Source organism: Lissotriton vulgaris, chromosome 11 (genome assembly GCF_964263255.1).
Source record: "Lissotriton vulgaris chromosome 11, aLisVul1.2, whole genome shotgun sequence".
NCBI lineage: Eukaryota > Metazoa > Chordata > Amphibia > Caudata > Salamandridae > Lissotriton > Lissotriton vulgaris.
The window spans coordinates 95566543-95585309 of NC_141699.1; the positions used below are offsets into that span (position 1 = coordinate 95566543).

General features: G+C 43.7%; 1 protein-coding gene across 1 annotated transcript in view; it reads left to right on the plus strand.

Annotated features, from left to right (window-relative positions):
- The window catches only part of DDX51 (DEAD-box helicase 51), a 171939-nt gene that overhangs the window by 121847 nt on the left and 31325 nt on the right, over positions 1-18767 (plus strand). The window contains exon 9 of the mRNA XM_086942761.1: positions 9687-9876. Coding sequence (XP_086798887.1) covers positions 9687-9876 — 190 coding nt within the window. The remainder of the gene's footprint in view (positions 1-9686; positions 9877-18767) is intronic.

The window sequence follows — 18767 nt, forward strand, 5'->3', positions numbered from 1 at the left end:
TTAAAAATGTTTAATTAAGTAAATTTTAATTTTATTAATTATAATTATATTATGTATTATTTATAACTTAATTAAATTATAATTATATTTATTGTAATTAATTACATTATATTATTTTCTATTTATAAATTTTTTATATATCATTAATTATATTATTTTAAATTACTATAATTAAATTAATTACTGTTTTAATAATGTTATATTATTTTTATTATTTTAAATTAATTTAATTAACTTTATTACATTTTTTAAAATAAAGATATACTTACCAATACTTACGATGTAATGGTATGCGTTGTAATACCATCTGCTATGTAATGCCATGCGTTGTAATGGCATGCATTGTAATGGTATTTGCGATGTAAAAATCGCGTTGTAACGGAACGCGTTGTAAAACATCGCGTTGTACTGACACCAATCCGTTCAAACCAGGTCCCATTGTACAAAAAGGATGGTTCGACACAAACTGTTCGAAGGCTCTGAAACACTTAAAGAACTTGCTGCATGTCATACCCAAACCCCAAACAGAAATAAGCCAGGCAAGAGCTCAATATCGCCTAGCCATAAAAGACAGAAAAAGGGGACTCAAACAGGAAGCATGGCAGAACCTGGTCACAACATCGGAAATGGGGGATATGTCAGTTTTTTGGAGACTCATCAATACCCCCTTACCATGGGTGAAAATGCCTGAAAGGAACCTGGATATGGCAATAAATGGGGAGACGTGGGCGGAACACTTCCAGAAGTTATATTCGAATCCCACATGTCCGAATAAGTTGGAATTAGAAGGCCTCCCCTTACCAATCTTAAATCCACCTCGAGAGAGTCCCTGCAAAATTCCTTTTTCGCTTGAGGAGGTAGAACTGGCCATCAAAGAAACTCCAGCAGGGAAGGCACCTGGACCGGATGCAATTCCTGCAGACGTCTATAAGGCAGACATGGAGTTTTGGGTACCTCTATTGACCTCTGTCCTAAACTCGATAAACACCGTCGATCTCCTTCCAACATGGGGAGAGGCAATAGTAATACCAATTTTCAAAAAAGGAGATAGACACTTGCCATCGTGCTACCGGCCTATATCCCTCCTCGATACCTTGATGAAAATTGTTGGACGAATACTCCTGAAAAGACTAACCACCTGGCTGGAGGGAAAAAACATACTCTCGAAACTACAATATGGCTTCCGGACAGGTAGAGGCACAATTGAACAGGTCCTCAATTTGCATCTAATCAAGTCCAAATACATCGACATCAAAAAACGCAGTCTGTACATAACGTACATAGACCTTACCTCAGCTTTCGATTGCGTCCAGCATGACCAACTATGGGACACATTAAATCAACTTGGGATAGATCCATCAATCCTTCTATTCATCAAGGCTCTGTACAGAGAAGCCGGAGCCAGAGTTAGATTCGGTCTGAGGGGAGAGTGTTCGCCACGTTTTGATATCAATAGAGGGGTCAGACAGGGGTGCATTTTGGCACCCCTTCTCTTCTCCCTTTATATAAATGCGATTGGGGAACATCTCAAAAACATCGAGTGTGATTTCCCCAAAATAGGAGGACAACCGATTCCAATCCTGCTATATGCAGACGATGCTGCAATCCTCTCCCAGACTAGATTGGGTCTTCAAAAGGCAGTTTCAGCGTTCACTGATTTTATGAAGGATAGGGGCCTTACAGTGAACATAGGAAAATCTTATTCCATGCTAAGTAATAAAGGCCACAAAAAAACCCCATGCCCCATTTTCATCGAGGGTCAAAGACTGGAAACAGTGGAGGCTTTCACTTACTTGGGTATCTGTCTACATAAAAAATTATCCTGGAAAGCTGCAATAGAGAAAAGGAAATTTGCTTTTTTGAGTGCCATTGGCGGGCTCCGTGACTTCGCAGGAAAAATAGGGGGAAGACCGGTGAAACAATTACTAACTGTATATAAAGCAAAATGTGTCAGTACTGCTATGTACGGGGCAGGCCTTTGGGGAATAGACAAAAACATCTCGCCGATACAAATGGTGGAAAATAAATTTGTACGGTATCTCCTGGCCGCCTCAAAAGCAACCTCGGTGTACCAGATGCACATTGAACTGGACTTACCGTTTATATCAGATATTATAAAATCTGAACCTCCCCTTCTTTGGCACAAAATTTGGACCACCCCCGAGACTGATTTTAATAGAGAGGTGATACAAGACATTTTAAATTTGGAAGGGGCTAAACACTCTCTATCAAACTGGCTGGTCTATGTGAAAAAGTTCTTTTTTAGGTCGAGCAGACCTACCCTCAATGCGTGAGCATTGAAGGTGTCTGCTTCAGACCTATTGTGGCCCGTATTTAGGAATGAGGACAGCTACCAGACGCGCGCTTTGACGAGGTCAGATTTCACCTCGGGAGCGAGCGTCTGGTAGCTGCGCATGCGCAAAGCCCTTGCTCAATACAGACACAGGCAGCCCCCACCCCTCTGCACGCACGCACGCACACACACACACACAGGCGCGCGCATGCACACGCAGGCACACGGCACACATACAGGCACACTATCCCCTACCTCGCATTCTCTCTCTCAATCACACACAGTCACGCATGCGCACACACATTCCCTCGCGCGCACACACGCACGCACACACTCTCCCCCCCTTCCCGCCCCCCTTCCCTCCCCCACAGGCACGCACGCACGTACTTCGCTTCAGCCCTGGGCCCCACTCATCAACTGCGCTCTTCCGGCGGGGCTCCTCGCGGCGCGTCTCCTCATGTAAATCGGGGCTCCCTCAGGTCAGAGGAGCCCCGCAACAGGCGCCACACTCCTCCTTCTCCCCGGCCCCCTCCTGGGGACACGGGCTACCTCGGACGGCAAGGCGCTCCATGCGCCGGCAGCCGTGGACCTCGGGAGGCGGGACTTCCGGTCGGCCGCGAGCAGATTGGCCGGCCGGCCAAGAGCTTCCGGGTCGCCGCAGGCAGCGCGGCGGCGCCTGCCTCCCAAGGCATTTTTTACACCCCTTAGTGCTTGTTTTGAAGAGCGACGAAAAAAATAATAATTCGCGGTTGAACTGAAAGTGAAGAAACTTCGCTAGAATCAAAAGCTGGGAGCTTCGCCTGCGTAATTAAAAGCTCAGAAGCGTCAAGTGCACCAGGAAACCGCTACTTGTGTGAAAGTTTCTTAGTGTGGCTAACAGCGTAAAGTGTAGGCTGAGCGCGTGCAACGTGTGGCTCGCGGCGACAAACATGTTTTTCATCTTTTCAATCCCGTTGTAAGCTTTTAAGGTAACAGGAAACCCAGTGCTGCAAACACCAGCTTTCAGTCGCCAAGAACGGCATCGTTGTCTTGGTGGTAGAAGCAGTGTCGGTGTAGCACTCTAGAAAGCACCCGCTTCTGAGCGCTACAAAGGATATAGCACCCAGCTGTTCTGGCATTAACTGCGTTATTCGGTTAGGGTCTTGAACTTTTCAGCACTACAAACAGTCACAACGGTTCCCTGCTGCAGCTGGGGGTCTTCGTTTCTTAGTGCTACGAAGCAGTTATTTCACAGATTCCACTGCAGGTGGCGCTATGGGTGCAGCGCGGGACCCGTGCACTGCCAGTGATGCACTGTAAGAGCGGCTGGGGAGATGACTAACTTCACGTTCAAAAGTAAGAGAAGAGAATCAGAAATGGAAGGGCAAGTAGAACAAGCATTGGCAAAGCTAGTAGGTCTGAGTTTAATGTGCTAAAGGATCTATTTTACCAGATTAGAGGGAGCAGTTCTTAATTTGTAAAAAAATAAAATAAAACATAGGTGCCAGAGCCCTTCTCTGAAGAACACTACAGCTTGCACCACCGATTGCGCCCTCTAGCGCTGCCAGTAAGTCAACACAAATAACTATCACATTCATGCGTGTGAAATTACAGACTTTAAATATACATTAAAAAGTATTAATACATGATAAACTCAAGCTATACCCCTCCTCACCCTCTCACCCCCTCACACCCCCCTCACCCTCCTGCACCCTCACCCTCCTGCACCCTCACCCTCCCGCACCCTCACCCTCCCGCACCCTGTCACACCCCCGCACCCCGTCACACCCCCGCACCCCGTCACACCCCCGCACCCCCACACACCGTCACACCCCCGCACCCCGTCACACCCCCGCACCCCATCACACCCCCCCTGCCATTATAAATTACAATAACTTTTATTTAAGTTAATTATTGAAAAAAAATTAAAAGCCATTATTATTTGTAATATCAATACACGTAAGTCACGTAAATACAACACATATTGCATTACAAATGCTATAGGTGTCACATTTGCGAAAGTTATAACTATTGGCATTGTAAATGACAAAGCTATTAATTTCGCTATTTTCAAAAACAAAACCTAAATAAAAAATTGTCATTTACAATACCAATAGCTCAAACTTTCCTAATGCGAGACCTATTGCATTGCAAATGCTTGTTGAAATTGGGCACCCACAATGGTTCACAGATCCTTTGACATTAGAAAATATTACACGAAAATGTTTAAGAAAGACTCTTATGGCCCACCTGGAAACAGCCAGATGGAATAAACAAAAGCACCGTGACACTATTCTGGCATATCAAAGGGTGACACCACACAAGGGTCTTCAACTATACCTTTCAACAGATTTTTCGTGCTACTCAAGGATGCTGCTCACCAGATTCAGACTGGGTTCTTTCTTCCGATATGTAACATTTCCAACATGTAACGATTGGTCTCGGACTCTTTGCTCCTGCCCCTGTGATAATATATCTCAACAAACTAACATCCATACCATTCTTTTCTGTAAATATTATGGGTTATTGAGAAAAGCTCTATTATCTCCCCTACTTAAGAGATGGAATCTCAGGTCGTGTAAACTTGCCTTCGAGCGTCCACAGGAACTCGAAGATAGGGAGGTGATAACTAAAATGGAGCAGTTTTTAAAATTATTGATAAAATTTAGGAATACTTTAGACTGATACCAGAGAAAACAACCATCTCTGTTTTTTTAACTGTCGTTTGTTGTTTATGGCTCTTTTTTAATAGTCCTTGTACCAATGTTTTTAATATGTTACCAAGTACTGGATGACTTTTTTAATTGAAATCTTTTTTTGTCTTTTTAATTACCATGTTTTACAAATTATGTATAATAATGTATGCTTATATGATATTTCTCTGAATATCGAATAAAGCTTATTTTGAACCTTGAACCTTTGGTACCATTTTACGGATTACTGCTAAAGACAGAAACTTCTGCCCTTATATGCTACCATGCAAAACGTTGTCTTTATCTGCTGCACCTGCCAAAATATGGATTAGCGTACACATGGCAATAATAGTTGGGAACTCGCAGAATTGAGAGCACCAATCAGTACTTAAAATTCCTGTCTTTAAAGAGTTTTTGGAAGGCCTTAAATGGGTTTTCGCTACAAATCCTTTGACCCATGTCCACTTGGGACCTTAACATTCTCCTAAAAAGACTCGGGGTCAGTCTTTTGAGCAACAATATTCATGTCCTTCACAGTTTCTCTTTCTTGGAACGTAGTCTTCATGGCAGCTATCCCTTCTGATGGGCATATTGTGCTTTCCTACAAGGCCTTAGAATGTGGTGCAGAAGTACACCCATGACATGTAACATTAAATGCCTTGTATAGACTGCAGCACCTATTGTGCCATCCACTACAGTGGCAGTGAAAAGTATGGCTTGAGGTCTACCCTGCGCAGCTTAATAGAAGCAGCTTGAAGCCTGCTGCACATACCTGTCAAAACCACATGGTGTATCCAACCAATGCTCCATCACGTTCAGCCATAAATCACGTAGCGGTCCCGGTCTACCGCTTCTGTGGACTATAGTTGGCTCTTTGTGCTTTTTTAACACATTTTTCAGTTACATCTTTATATCCTTGTTCCCCTTATCAGATTTTTGTTTTGTGGTCTTTCTCGCTCATTACATTTTTCTCTTTATTTCATAATTGTGACTTTTTGAACTATGTATGCATTCCTTTAAATACTTAACACTTTCCTTTTGATTTAACCCTGACTGCTTCCTGTCATGTGACCAGGAGCTTGAGCACAGGTTTATTGTATTCAATTTGTGACACAACTAGAAAGTCCCTTTATTAGGGATGTGGGTGCTGCTTTTCAGTCTACGCACAGTATGTAATATACAGCTACATGTGCAGCAAAGAGAAAACTTTACAGATCTGTAACGCTTGGTTTCTAGCTTGTACATGTGCCCTGCCCACCATACTGGATACAAGCATAGTGGTACTCATGTAGACCTTTCCTAGCCATGCTTCCAGAACACAAACATTCTTTTTTCACTTTGCTTCAAACACATGCCTACCCTTGGTGCTTTGGGGCCTAGGAGAGCACACAATCTGAGGTGGGGCATGTGTCATGGTGCACTGTGGGTTTCAAGGGAGGTACTAGGAGTCACAGAAACTCCTGTTTTGCCGAAAATAAACTTGTTGATATCTGAGCCCAACACTAGATACAGGAGTATGCCCAGCATGTGATATACTGCACCACAAGCTGAACCAAGTGTTTCTTGCTCCTCATGAACAGGCTACAATGCGTGTCTTATTCGCTTACATAGGTTAACATAGTTACTCACAACCACTCGGATCATTTAATGAATGTACAATAGATACCACTATCACAAATTGCTGAGATATAAATAAATATATAGATATATAGTGCCACAGCTGGAGGTGCGCACCAGTCGTATAAACACATTCAAGCAAAACCCTGTTTATATCAAAAGAGCGCTGTCTCGGGGCAGATGCGTTGTAACCAAAAATCATTTATTGTGTGCAGGAAAAAGGCATGTTTGGTTGAAGATAGATATATGTCCGATTAATTTTATTTAACATTCTTTCCTGCAGGGTGTTATTTTAAGTTCCTGCCTCCATTATTTTCTATGGTAGTGTGATATAGTACCTGTGAGTGGCAATGTCTGATGCTTCACTTACTCTAAGTTTGGGCCAAGGACAGATGTACTACTGATTTGTCACTTTCAGGGCTTTAGTAACTTTTGAAGTGTTGTTTGTGCATATCAAAGTGCTTACTCTTTTGTAGGTGGGTATTTTTAGTAGCCCCTCCAAAAATCCTCCTTACTTTCCCATACACCCCTCCCTTTTTCATAGTAGATATTCCCCATTTTCCCACCACTCCGCTGTTCCCTTCCATATTTACTTCTTAGTAATAAACATACATGTGTGGCCATCCCCCTATAGAAAAGATAGGAGTGTTAGAGATTTCCCCTGGTAGATTTGTGAATTGCATTCTGTTGGAAGTAAGTAGTACTAGTTTACATACTACAAAATGTAGTTTGTGAATTAGGACTTTGATGCCAAACCTTGTCCTCTGTCTTGTTTGAAGCAACTGCAATTCTCTTGTCAATTTATGGCTGACACAACATATTTAATAAATAATACCCTTTCCATGGGAACTCAAACATGTTATCATCACTGCTTCTGGAATGACCCGAATCCCATGAGTTCAACCCATAAGAGCCCAAACATGGTCCAAAAACTCCTGATGCCCTAACTCTTTAGACAGACATCTGATTTCTAGCACTGACGAGCAGCAATAGAGAAATACTGATCAGTGGGCTTCACTTCACATTTGGTTGGGCTCTATGCCCTTTCCCTAGCCTCTATGGGCCCATTTTCTAACTTGTACTGCTCGGTAGCCGCTACAGGGCACCCTGTCTGGTGCTTTAGAAACCCTCTAAATAAATACATATAATACAACCCATACCAAATCAAATGCTTTATAGTAGACCCGTACAACACTCCTATATATGTTGTTACGCTAGTCCTCAGTCCTCACTCATATTTTAAGTAGGTTTCTAAATTGCCATTGCTTGTTACACATCATCTACTGTGAAAGACCTCACCTTGCTTTGTGAGTGTTGCAGATGATCATATATTCAACCCACAATACATTAAATACACTAGACCTCTAAACATCCAACATAAAGACTTCACACTAGCATGGTTAATGATCTCCTGGCCACTTCATATTCTGAAAATATTCCATCTGTTATAAAGAGAAAGTTTTAGTCCTCATTAACTCGTGAAACATTTTCTCTAAAACCAAATAAAAAAGAATTCCTCTTCCTTCTGGTTCACACGAGTTTGTTCCAGTAGATGCCTTGTTAGGAAGTTGGTGGAAAAATTGCAAAAACAACAAACCTTTGAATTCATGATTGCACTAAAGATTCGAAGAAATTACCAGAATGAATTTATTCTCCATGCCTAAGATTAAGAGTTCAGAAAGAAGTCACATACACCGTGCAACTTTCTCCTTCTCCTCCTCCATATTAGTAGTACTTTCCTCGAGGAATGCTTTACTATTTTTCAAACATACTACCAAATCAACCCCTGCTAAATGACACTTAGTCTCATCTCTTTTCACTGCCAAAACTAATGGGCTGTACTGAGGAAATCTCCTTCATATCGCACATAGTAAAGATTTAGCCACTCCTGTTTTCCCCCTCTTCCTCTTGGTACAGTTCAGAGTTTAGTTTTATTTCCATTCCATTTCTATTGGTAGATCGATTATCTGCAATCAGTGGTTCACGAAGGCAGTTTGGCAGTCCATCAGTACTCTTAGGACATCTAAGTATTCCTTTGAATTTTGAATCTTGACGTTGAGAACTTGAAGTCACAGAGCAAGAAAAAAATATTGAATGAACTCTCACTGAAACAAAATGTTCAAGAAACAGAATTCAGTCTTCTTCGCTCCAAAAAATATGCCTCCTCCAATCCAGTCTGTCTTAAATACATCTCTCTGCCAAGCATATCTCCAACACTTTGGCCATCTGTGGTCAACACCTAACAATGCAGCCTCTCATCTTTAACCCGTTCAGCGCGGCGCAAATTCCTGCGCTGTGCTGAACGTTCCGTTGGGCCTATGGAACCATGACGGAACGGTTCCGTCATGAGCACAGGCCTACTGACGCTCATGACAGAACTGTTTCGTCATGAGCATGGAAAGGGTTAAAATCTTCAAAAGAAACCTCCTACCATATTGACTCTCCCAAGAAAGTAAACCCAGCCCTCCTGTACCTGAATCGATTTTCAGAATAGTTGTATGAGCAGAGATACTGTTCAACAAAAATGGAGGAAATGGCATCCTATCGCCCTGCCGTTCTAAGAGTATGACATTCAGCGGCCCATCTGGTTACATGCTATGATATCCCAAAGCATATGCCCCCGTTTAACCTGATACTTCCATACTCCCTTCACCTCTCAAAGCAAGAAACAAAGAGTTGTACTTTTAGGCTTCCAGTCCTTCCTGAATGGTAAGATAACTATCTTAAACTAGTTGAAATAGCAGATCAATATGGAAATACATAAATTAAGAGCATATAAAGGTTTTACAGTAAGAACTTAGAATCTTTGTCTGAAAATATCTATCTAGTACTCAACATTCAAGCCTTTAAAGCTCTGAGGACACATTCATTCCCCGTAGACTTTCCCATGTAAATTCTGTTCCCACCTGCCCATTATTTTTCCCTTCAGCCTCTCATACCTTCACTCAGTTACAAGTTATTGCTGAGTGGTTTCTTGGATACTGGTTTGTGTGAAGCACTCTGTTGCCCAGGTTGCTATATTACAACTATACAAATGCACAGATGAATAACTAATTGTCACTTTGCATGGATGGTTTACACTGACTTCCACTCCTTTCTTTCAGCACCTGTTTTCCACAGATGCCCCTGCAGAAGCTCCTTTTCTCAGCCACTCTAACCCAAAATCCTGAGAAGCTCCAGAAGCTTGGCTTGTACATGCCACGTCTCTTCACATCCACCTACAATAAGAGCCCTGACTCTGCTGAAACAACAGAGGACTCAGAATTGAAATACAGCCTACCAGAGGGTCTGTCGGTAAGACACTCTGAGCAAGATATTTTTGGGGTCTCAAGTTTGTGGTCCAAAATACTTACATCAACCATCCCAGACCTATATCAACACACAATATGTATGTTCACGGTACTGTTCATTATTGCAGCCCTTTAAACAGCAGATGCAATGACTTTTTGAGTACACCCTAAGGTCTGAATTAGTTGGAAGTGGTATTTTAAATTACCACAAAAGCCAGTAAGCAACGTCCCTATGCACGTTGCATAGAGATATGCAGCCATTCATTCTAGGTAATGACTACATTTCCTTGTTTCCTACACATGAACAAACATTTGCTCCACAAATCTTTCTTTTCCCTGATCATTCCTGTTTGTGTGCCAGATTACATCTGAGGTTTATTTTCATTACACCACTTGTTAGGTAGCTATATATGACACGTAGATTGTGTTCACTGAAGAAATGCATTCCAGGTTCCATTTTTATTCCTGTCCCTCTGCCTGGTATGTCTTTTTCCATGGCCCTTTGAGATCGAGCTACATGTTTGGTAAACAAATATGCTCTTGTCCTCTACTGTAATCACATCAAAGGGGCATTTAAATGATCCCTATTAACATATAAGTGTTTTAATATTGTAAATTGCAATTGAATGGCCCTTTGTTCTCTATTTACATGTTTAATATCGAGTACTGTAAACTGAGGTTTCTACAGCACTGATTGATTAAGCAATCTGAAAGTGCTGAATCTATTTATTTATAAAGATTAATATAGAGCACGAGCATGACCCACGAGGGTATAAGAGGGCTTTACAAGTGGTCAGGAAAGAAGAAACAGTAAAACAAAAACACAATTAAGAGTGAAACAGGATGTGATAGGTCTCAAAACGAGGTAGCGGACCTCTATCGGGATCAAGCCACCCACAAATGCATGATCATACAAATCTAGAACTTTACATGGGTATAGCAAATGTGGAAGTCTACTAAAGTGCATATTCCTTAGAGCAAGAACTTGTTCATAAGTAGCACTTTGACTTCATTTTTAAAAGATACGGGTGAGGGTTTCGGTCTGCTTTCAGGTGGGAGGGAGTTCCAGGTTCTCGGGGCAATACCCAAGGAAGTTCAATGGTACTTTTTCTTTTTACAGAGTATCTGTGGTTTCAGCAATTAAGTGCTTGAACTTCTAGAAGATCTACAGCCACAAGATAATTCCAGTTTTTGTGCTAAGTATAACAGGGTTTTAAAATGTATGGCTTTATGCACCATACATGTGATTTTTTTTTTTTAACAATCCTTCCTTCAATTGGGAGCAATTTAGAGCCTATCAGGAGTGATGTGGTTGTATCTTTTACATCCTGTGATGAGCCTTGCAGCTGAGTTCAGAGAGCCTTAAAGGTGCCAACATTGATCTAGGTAGGCCACAGAGGGTTGTGCTTCCATAGTCCAACCTGGAAATCACTAGTGCTTGAAACACTGATTTAGAATAGAATAGAATAGAAGTGGCATTTATAAAGTGCATGGCTACCCATGGGCAGCCCAGCGCTGGAAATAAGAAGCTGTTGAAGCTTATCTGGGGAAGAGCCAGGTTTTCAACAGCTCGCGAAAAATCAGATGATAAGTTTCTTTCCGCAGCTGGAGAGGAAGAGAGTTCATCCGATCTTAGAGGCCTATTGGCTTGATAAGGTTTGGCTAAAGGGGAGATGATATTAGGTCTGTTCCCTCCAAGCAATTTGTGAGTGATACAAAGAGATTTAAAATGGGCTCTCTCCCAGATTGGCAGCCAGTGTGAGGCTTTCACGCTGCCTGTCGATAGGGAGTTCCCATGAGGGTTCTTGACGCACAGTTCTGAATCATTTGAAGTTTAGAAAGTACTGCCTCTGAAGCACCCAGATAGAGTGCATTACTGAAGTCCATGCATGATAGTATAAGTTCTTGGACTGTAAGTTTCCTAGCTTGAAAGGGGAGTAGAGGCAGTACTTTACGTAGCATTCTAAGCATGCTGAAACAGGCGGCGACCACCTTTCTGGCTTGGACTTTAAGAGTAAGGTCTGAGTCCAGTCAGAACCCCAGACTCTTTATATTTGCTTTGGGAACAGGTGCTGATCCCATTGCCGTCAGCCACATCTCTGTTGGTCTAAATTATGACGAATTACCAAGGAGCGTAAGCTCCGTCTTGTCCCATTCAGCTTCAAATGGGGGTAGTGCATCCATTTAGCCACTTCTTCGAGACAGGTACAAAGGCAGGATGTGGATAAATCAGACTGGTTAAGCGAAACCACTAGCTGAGTGTCATCAGCATATGTTACAGTGTTTACTCCATAGGGCTGTATGACCTCTGCCAGTGGATCCATGTAGGCATTGAAAAGCGTTGGGCTTAAAGAAGAGCCCTGTGGAACTCCACATGAAAGGGGCCAGGGCTTGGAAGTGGTTTCACCCTCAAATACTTGGAAGGATCGCCCTTCCAGGAATAACCTCAGCCAGGTTAACGCTGTTCCGGTCACCCCCAAACTTCTGAGACGGTCAATCAAGATACAGTGATTCACTGTATCGAAGGCCGCGCTTAGATCCAATAGGATCACAGCAGATGATCCTCCAGAATCAAGAATTTTTCTCGATTCTTCCAGGACAGCTAAGAGCGCTGTCTCTGTGCTGTGACCGGGACGAAATCCTGTTTGGGTTTGATGGAGAAGATGGTTGGATTCTAAGTAAGCAGAGAGTATGATATTTATATATTTCTCCAAGATTTTGCTGATTCCCGGGAGAAGGGAAATCGGACGGTAGTTGGCCAGACAGTCAGGGTCTAAGGTAGATTTCTTCAAAAGAGCTCTGACCATAGCTTTTTTCTAGGGAGAGGGGGAACTACTCCGGATACAATAGGAGAATTAACCACATCTAGAAGGACCGGGCCAGCTGTCTCTGCTACTTGCTTAAGAATACTAAGTGGGGCAGGGTCATTAGGTGATCTGGTTTTTACTCGGCCAGCCATCGCTAGCAGACAGTTGTAGTCCATTATAGGAAAAGCTGCTAGACATGTTTCCTTGCCTTCTGTGTATGGCTTATTGTGATAGATAAAATTAGGGTCTTCAGTGGTAGAGAAGCATCCATAGATATTCTTAATTTTATTATGGAAAAATTCTGCCATTTCGTTGCAGCTGGCGAATGGGAGGAAGGGTTTAATTTCCCTTCGGATGTTTATTTGGAAGTTGGCTCCTTTAGTGGCAGAACTGATGTGCTCCTGCATGTTCACGTTCTTGTCATGGGTTATTCCAAGTGATCTTGTGAAATGTAAAATGTGTGGAAGGCAGTTAAGAGCCATTAGTTGCTTCATCCATTCTCCGATATACGAGGACTGTTTAGGTGGGGCCATTGAGGAATTGTGTTGTTTGAGCATTTAGTTTGAAGTGGTTGCATGTATGCCAGTTTTTCGTTTTTTGGAGAGTAGTTTTAAGAAATTGTACATCTTCAGGGGAAGAGATTTTCAAGTACAATTTGGTGTCGTCAGCATGCATGTAATAGTGGATGTTGGATAGCTTCAGGATTTCCGTTAGTGACTCTGTGAACAGTTTAATGATGGTGAGTGAGAGCTTTGATCTTTGTGGAACCCCTAGTGTGACAGGTGAAGAATTGGAAAGCGAATGGTTAACCTTGATTCTTTGGGATCTGTTGTGGAGGAAAGAGGTGAACCAATTAAGGGTGGACCCCGATTGCCCCATTCTCCATTCCAAAAGGTCAATGAGGCTGTCATGTTTAACTGTGCCAAAGTTGATGATAGGTCAAGGAGAATTAGGAGGCAGGATTACAGCGGAGCTGTTTTTTAGGTCTCGGTTATAACGCGCTGAAAGCGCGTTCTCGCCAGAGAACTATTGTCGGTGTCTCAGCAGTCTGAGAACACCGAAGTGAGACAAGACCTGGCCGTGCGCAGCGTTTCCCCATAGGATAACGTTGTGCGCGCGGCCAGGTCTTGTCTCCACAGTGCTAATGCAGCCCGGATCGTAACGCGTGCCTGCTGGAATGCAGGGGGAGTCTGCATACCAGAGCGCAGCGCTGATAACACACACACATGGCTGCCCCTTGAAGCAGGCTTCTTTAAGTTGCAAAACCTGCTCTGACTAAAAGATCCAAATTAACAGATTTAAACTGTACCATATATCTAAGTTTATTTCTAAAATGCAGCATGCATGATACAGAGAATGTCGATCGCCATCAGCCTCAGAGCAAGAAGCCCATTTCCTAAATGTTACAACAACTAGATCACAGTACCACGCAAGGAGCAGTGATGCTCACTCAACTCCGATGAAGGACCAAAGGCAGCGACCAATGGCTGAGCTCACAGTGGTCTAGAACACTCTCACGTCATCATAATAAACACTTCATCATCACCATGAAACAGAAGTATATGACATGCTACCCTAGGGCTGGAGAACATACAGACATTCAGCCAGGACTCAGGCATACACACGACAGATGTTAACACTTCTCCCCTCATCCACACGGGGACAAAGTACAGAAACATACACGGATTATGTGGACAACACAACAGCTTCGGGCTACACCTTCAAAACAAAGCAAAACCAAAAGACTCTGATATACTGTCATTGTACACTGAATTTATATACACTGTATTTATATAGCACTTACTAGCACTAGTAATATCTTCACTCGCCCTCTATGAAAAACAAGCCCTCCCACGTGGGCGGATGGACAGGCGCTTAACTCTCCACCCACGTAAGTGACCCCGGAAACCACTGGCTCAAATTAAGCAGGGTTGGCAAGACTAAGTCAGAGGGGTCTCTAGAAATACCAGAGGCACAAGTGGATGTAAGATTTCGATGCGTGAACAAGACCGACCACATCCCTCTTCTGGTTCTTGCTCGTTCGCCCATTTCTCTTGTACTTACCTTTCACTTTACTCACGCATTGTCTGTCTCCCTTTCTCTATCCTTTCATACCCTGTATAGTTTACTTTTTTCTTTCCTCGGTTACACTACCTGTCTCTTTCCGTTTTTGGCACTATGTGCTTCTTTTCAAAAACATTCTGTGCTGGACTACTTGCATAATACATCTAACTTGCCCACTCTCAGGCAGTGGAGCCGAATCCGCGGCATGTACACTTTAGCTCCGATTAACTACAACTGACATAATGGCTGACACTGCAAGAATGCAATGGTCAGTTAATTAAATTCGGAGTTGCCAACATTGAAAACGAGCATTTGCAATGTAATAGGTCTTGCATTTACGCGACTTTGAGCTATTGCCATTGTAAATGACAATGACTTTTATTTATGTTTTAGTTTTTAAAACATAAATAAAAGACCTTGTCATTTACAATGTCAAGACCTTAAACTCGCGTTCATTCACAATGCTAATAGCTCTAACTTTTGCAATGCCGAGACCGTTGCATTGTAAATGAAAAGTGCTTGAGTGAGGTGTGATTTAAAATTAGCTCAATACTCTTGTGTTTCTAAACTCAATTTAATAATTGAAATTATTGGTCAATGTTAAAAGAGGTGGCAGATATGTGAAGGATATTAATCCAATACTTTTTATCCAGTGGTTGGTCTACATGTTTCAGCCATGTACTGATATGCCCAAAAGGATTTCTTCAGGACCTGTAAATGCATGCATGCACACTAAGACATGCAGCTAGGGTATGGATTGTACTTACAACCCACTATATTGACTCCATGTCGCAGCTGTATGTTCTGCGGTTGTGGCGATTTGCCACCTGAGATCGGCTGGGGGTGGACTCTATAGTCACACTTTCGTCAAGTTATCTCACCCACGGATACCTATTGTTCCTCGGTCGTCCCGCATCCTGATCCGTGGGTAAGATACCTTGACGAAACTGTGACTATTAGGTCCACCCTTGGCTGATCTCAGGTGGCAGAGTCCAGAAAATGCCTGCTCCGGATGAAGGTGTTCACACCTCCTCTAGCAGGATGACTAGGGATTTAGCATAAGAAACAGTTGATGGATGGAATGCTGGACAATGCAAACATTCACCACCAGTCAGAAGGACCTTGGTTTAATCCATCATTCTTATGCTCACCACACCACCCCAGTTTGGACCCACCATATGCAAATCAGTCTTAGGGATTTAGCATACCAAGGCCAAGGGCTTCAAAGACCCTGCTGCTTTTGATATGCGACTGCGGTTTCCTTCAGACCTGGGAGATGCCACCCCCTGCTCTGAGGCCCATCTAGCACCAAGACAGATGGGAAATTAACCATTACCATGAAGGCCTGTTCGGCTACCAGGGCACTCAAACCCCCTAAGATGGTCTGCATGATGTGCTCCACGGAAGGAAGATTCCACCATCTTGTTTTTGGTGCTATTAGGAACTCTGGAACAGGGTTATGCTGACTCCCTACAGGAAGTTGTCATAAAGAGGGTATAGTGACCCCAAAGGTTCGTTACCCATTGGCTACTACCCATCACTTCCTTAACACCCCTAAGTTCATCAGATTCGCCTGACCTAAAGAAGAAGGATGAAGAAGAGCAGATGAAGCAAGAACTTTGGACTACTGGTGGGCTTTGGCGCCAACCCTGCATCCCTGCTCTTGGCCTGACAATTACGACAATCCGAATCATCCTGCAGATTTGCTTCCTCAAAGCCTCCTAGGGTTGCCAGTACTTCTCCAACCAGCCAGCATCTCCCTTGAACTGGAGCCACTTCCCTGCAACCACCGACTGCAATGTCCGGGCTACTGTTCTGCAGACCACTGGGTCCACTGATGCAGCAGCCACACAGACGGAGGTCACAGTGCTCCAGAAAGTCAATTCCATCTCCTCCCCAAGTTTGAATATGTCAGAACCCCTAGGAGCCATCCTTCAATAATATCCTGGGTCCAGACACTTTGCAGCAACCAAAGCTTGTTTGAAGGCCAATCCTGACTCCAACACTGCAACAGCCGATGAGGGGCATCCGCATCACAGAGGCCAGCTCTGAGAGTGGCACAGCTGTGCTATGTCCCCCTCTGCAGGTCTGACCGAGAACCGTGAGCGCCGTCGCACAGGAACAGCTGACCAAAATCCTCTGGACAAACACAAACTGTGCCCCCCCCCCCCTCTCCCAGGATCCTCACGAGCTGAGCCCCCCTGTTGGGAGCTCCTGGACTTGTCCCCAAGTCTCCCCCTGCAGCCTGTTTCTCAGTGCCCCTACCCCCTTTCTTGTCAACTGTGTAGCGCAAGGCATCCACCCCTTCCAGCATCCACAACCGGACACTCCAGGACAGGTAAACCGCAACTGCTGGTGCGTCTTGTAACTTTTAACTTTTACCCCTAACACCTTAAGTCCTAAAGGGGAGCCACAAAATACGATTGCAAATACGTGTATGCATATAGGTTTCTTTCTCCACATAAAAAACACACTTGTGTGACATTTTTTTCTTAATCGTAAAAACTGATAACACAAAGTACTTACTCGATTACGAAGTTCTTGTATGTTAAAAAATATATTAAAATACCTGTTATTTTTAGGTCTCGCGCCTGCGATGCATATGGCAAAGCCATATGCCATCGCGCAGGCGCGATACTATAGTTGCTGGGTCTGCTTCCCAGGAGACAGGAGATGTCACGCGCACGCTCAGGAAAGCGATCGGAGCCGGCCGCGCGCATCTCCTGCCTCTCTAGGAAGCACACAAGCAAGCCCAGCAAGCCCCGCCAAGGCACCACGAGCACGTCCCACGTGGGCGCCGAGCACGAGGACAACCGCAGCAGCAGGGCAGCCCCGAGAGTTACTTGTAAGGCATATTTATGACCACATAAGTGTGTGTGTTTGTGTACCCTTTCCAGGGAACGAGGCCTCTTTCCCTCCCTCCCTTTGGTGCCCCTACAACTGAGCCATCCGTGCTTTGTTCCCACAAGACACGAGGTTTGGGACAGTGGCGGCCCATGTAACGGAGATTCAGTAGCAGTGTTGCATTCTTTCACACCCCCACCGACTCTAGTCACGGCTGAAACTCCTGTATGACTCGAGCGGTGGTCTTACTTGAACCCAAATGTTTAAAAAATAATTGATTAGAAAACCTGTGATATGTTTGCTCTTCGAAGTTGTACAAAGGAATCATCGTGACTTTCTATTATTTGAAGATGTTTATGGTGATAAGATGATGTGCTCACGTACATGTTTATGTTTAAGACGGTTTCACTGTCCGAACAGACAAAAACGAATAAAAATATTTTAAAAAGCTAGTAATAATTGATTTCCTGTTGTTAATTCTAGCGTGATTTATTTCAACAGCTCAATCGGCTATTCTGCCGCAACAGTGCCACCTGATGGATCGGCCCATCACCGCGCCCTGCCACAGGTGAACTGCACCACTCTCTTGTCTCAATTTCTTGAATCCGGCGGCACTCCAGCTGAACACCAGCTGAGCTGCCCTGTGCCTGTTAGCTTGCCCTTTCTTTGTCATTGACAGCTCCACCGGCAGTGCCTGCCAGCCCCTATTTAACAAACTGTCACTCACCGCAGTTCCCTCTCCTTTCGTATTAGTCCTCAAATTACCACTTTTACATCTAATAAATACCCTTACATTGCAGTGGCAAACAGGCCTACCGTACTGAGCGCACTCGCAGACCTCCCAAGGGGCAAATACCTTTATGGAACACACACCTGGTCCAAGAACCCAGACTTATCAACGTTTCCTTCCTGCCCTTCTCACTGCCATCAGGGCCTAAACAACAGCATTTCACTTTGCACCTACCGTGACTACCCTACCACTATGCCCGACCTACAAACAACAAACCAACGAAGCCTTTAATTAACTTTAAGCACAAACCAAAATGGTGATGCCTAAAAAGTAAAACCCTCCACTAGCCTGAGTAATGTGCTGGCACCTATCCAAACAAGCATTGGCATAGCCAAAAGGTCTCGCTTTTGGGCACTTTAAGTATTTAGATATACAGCACAATATCCTTGG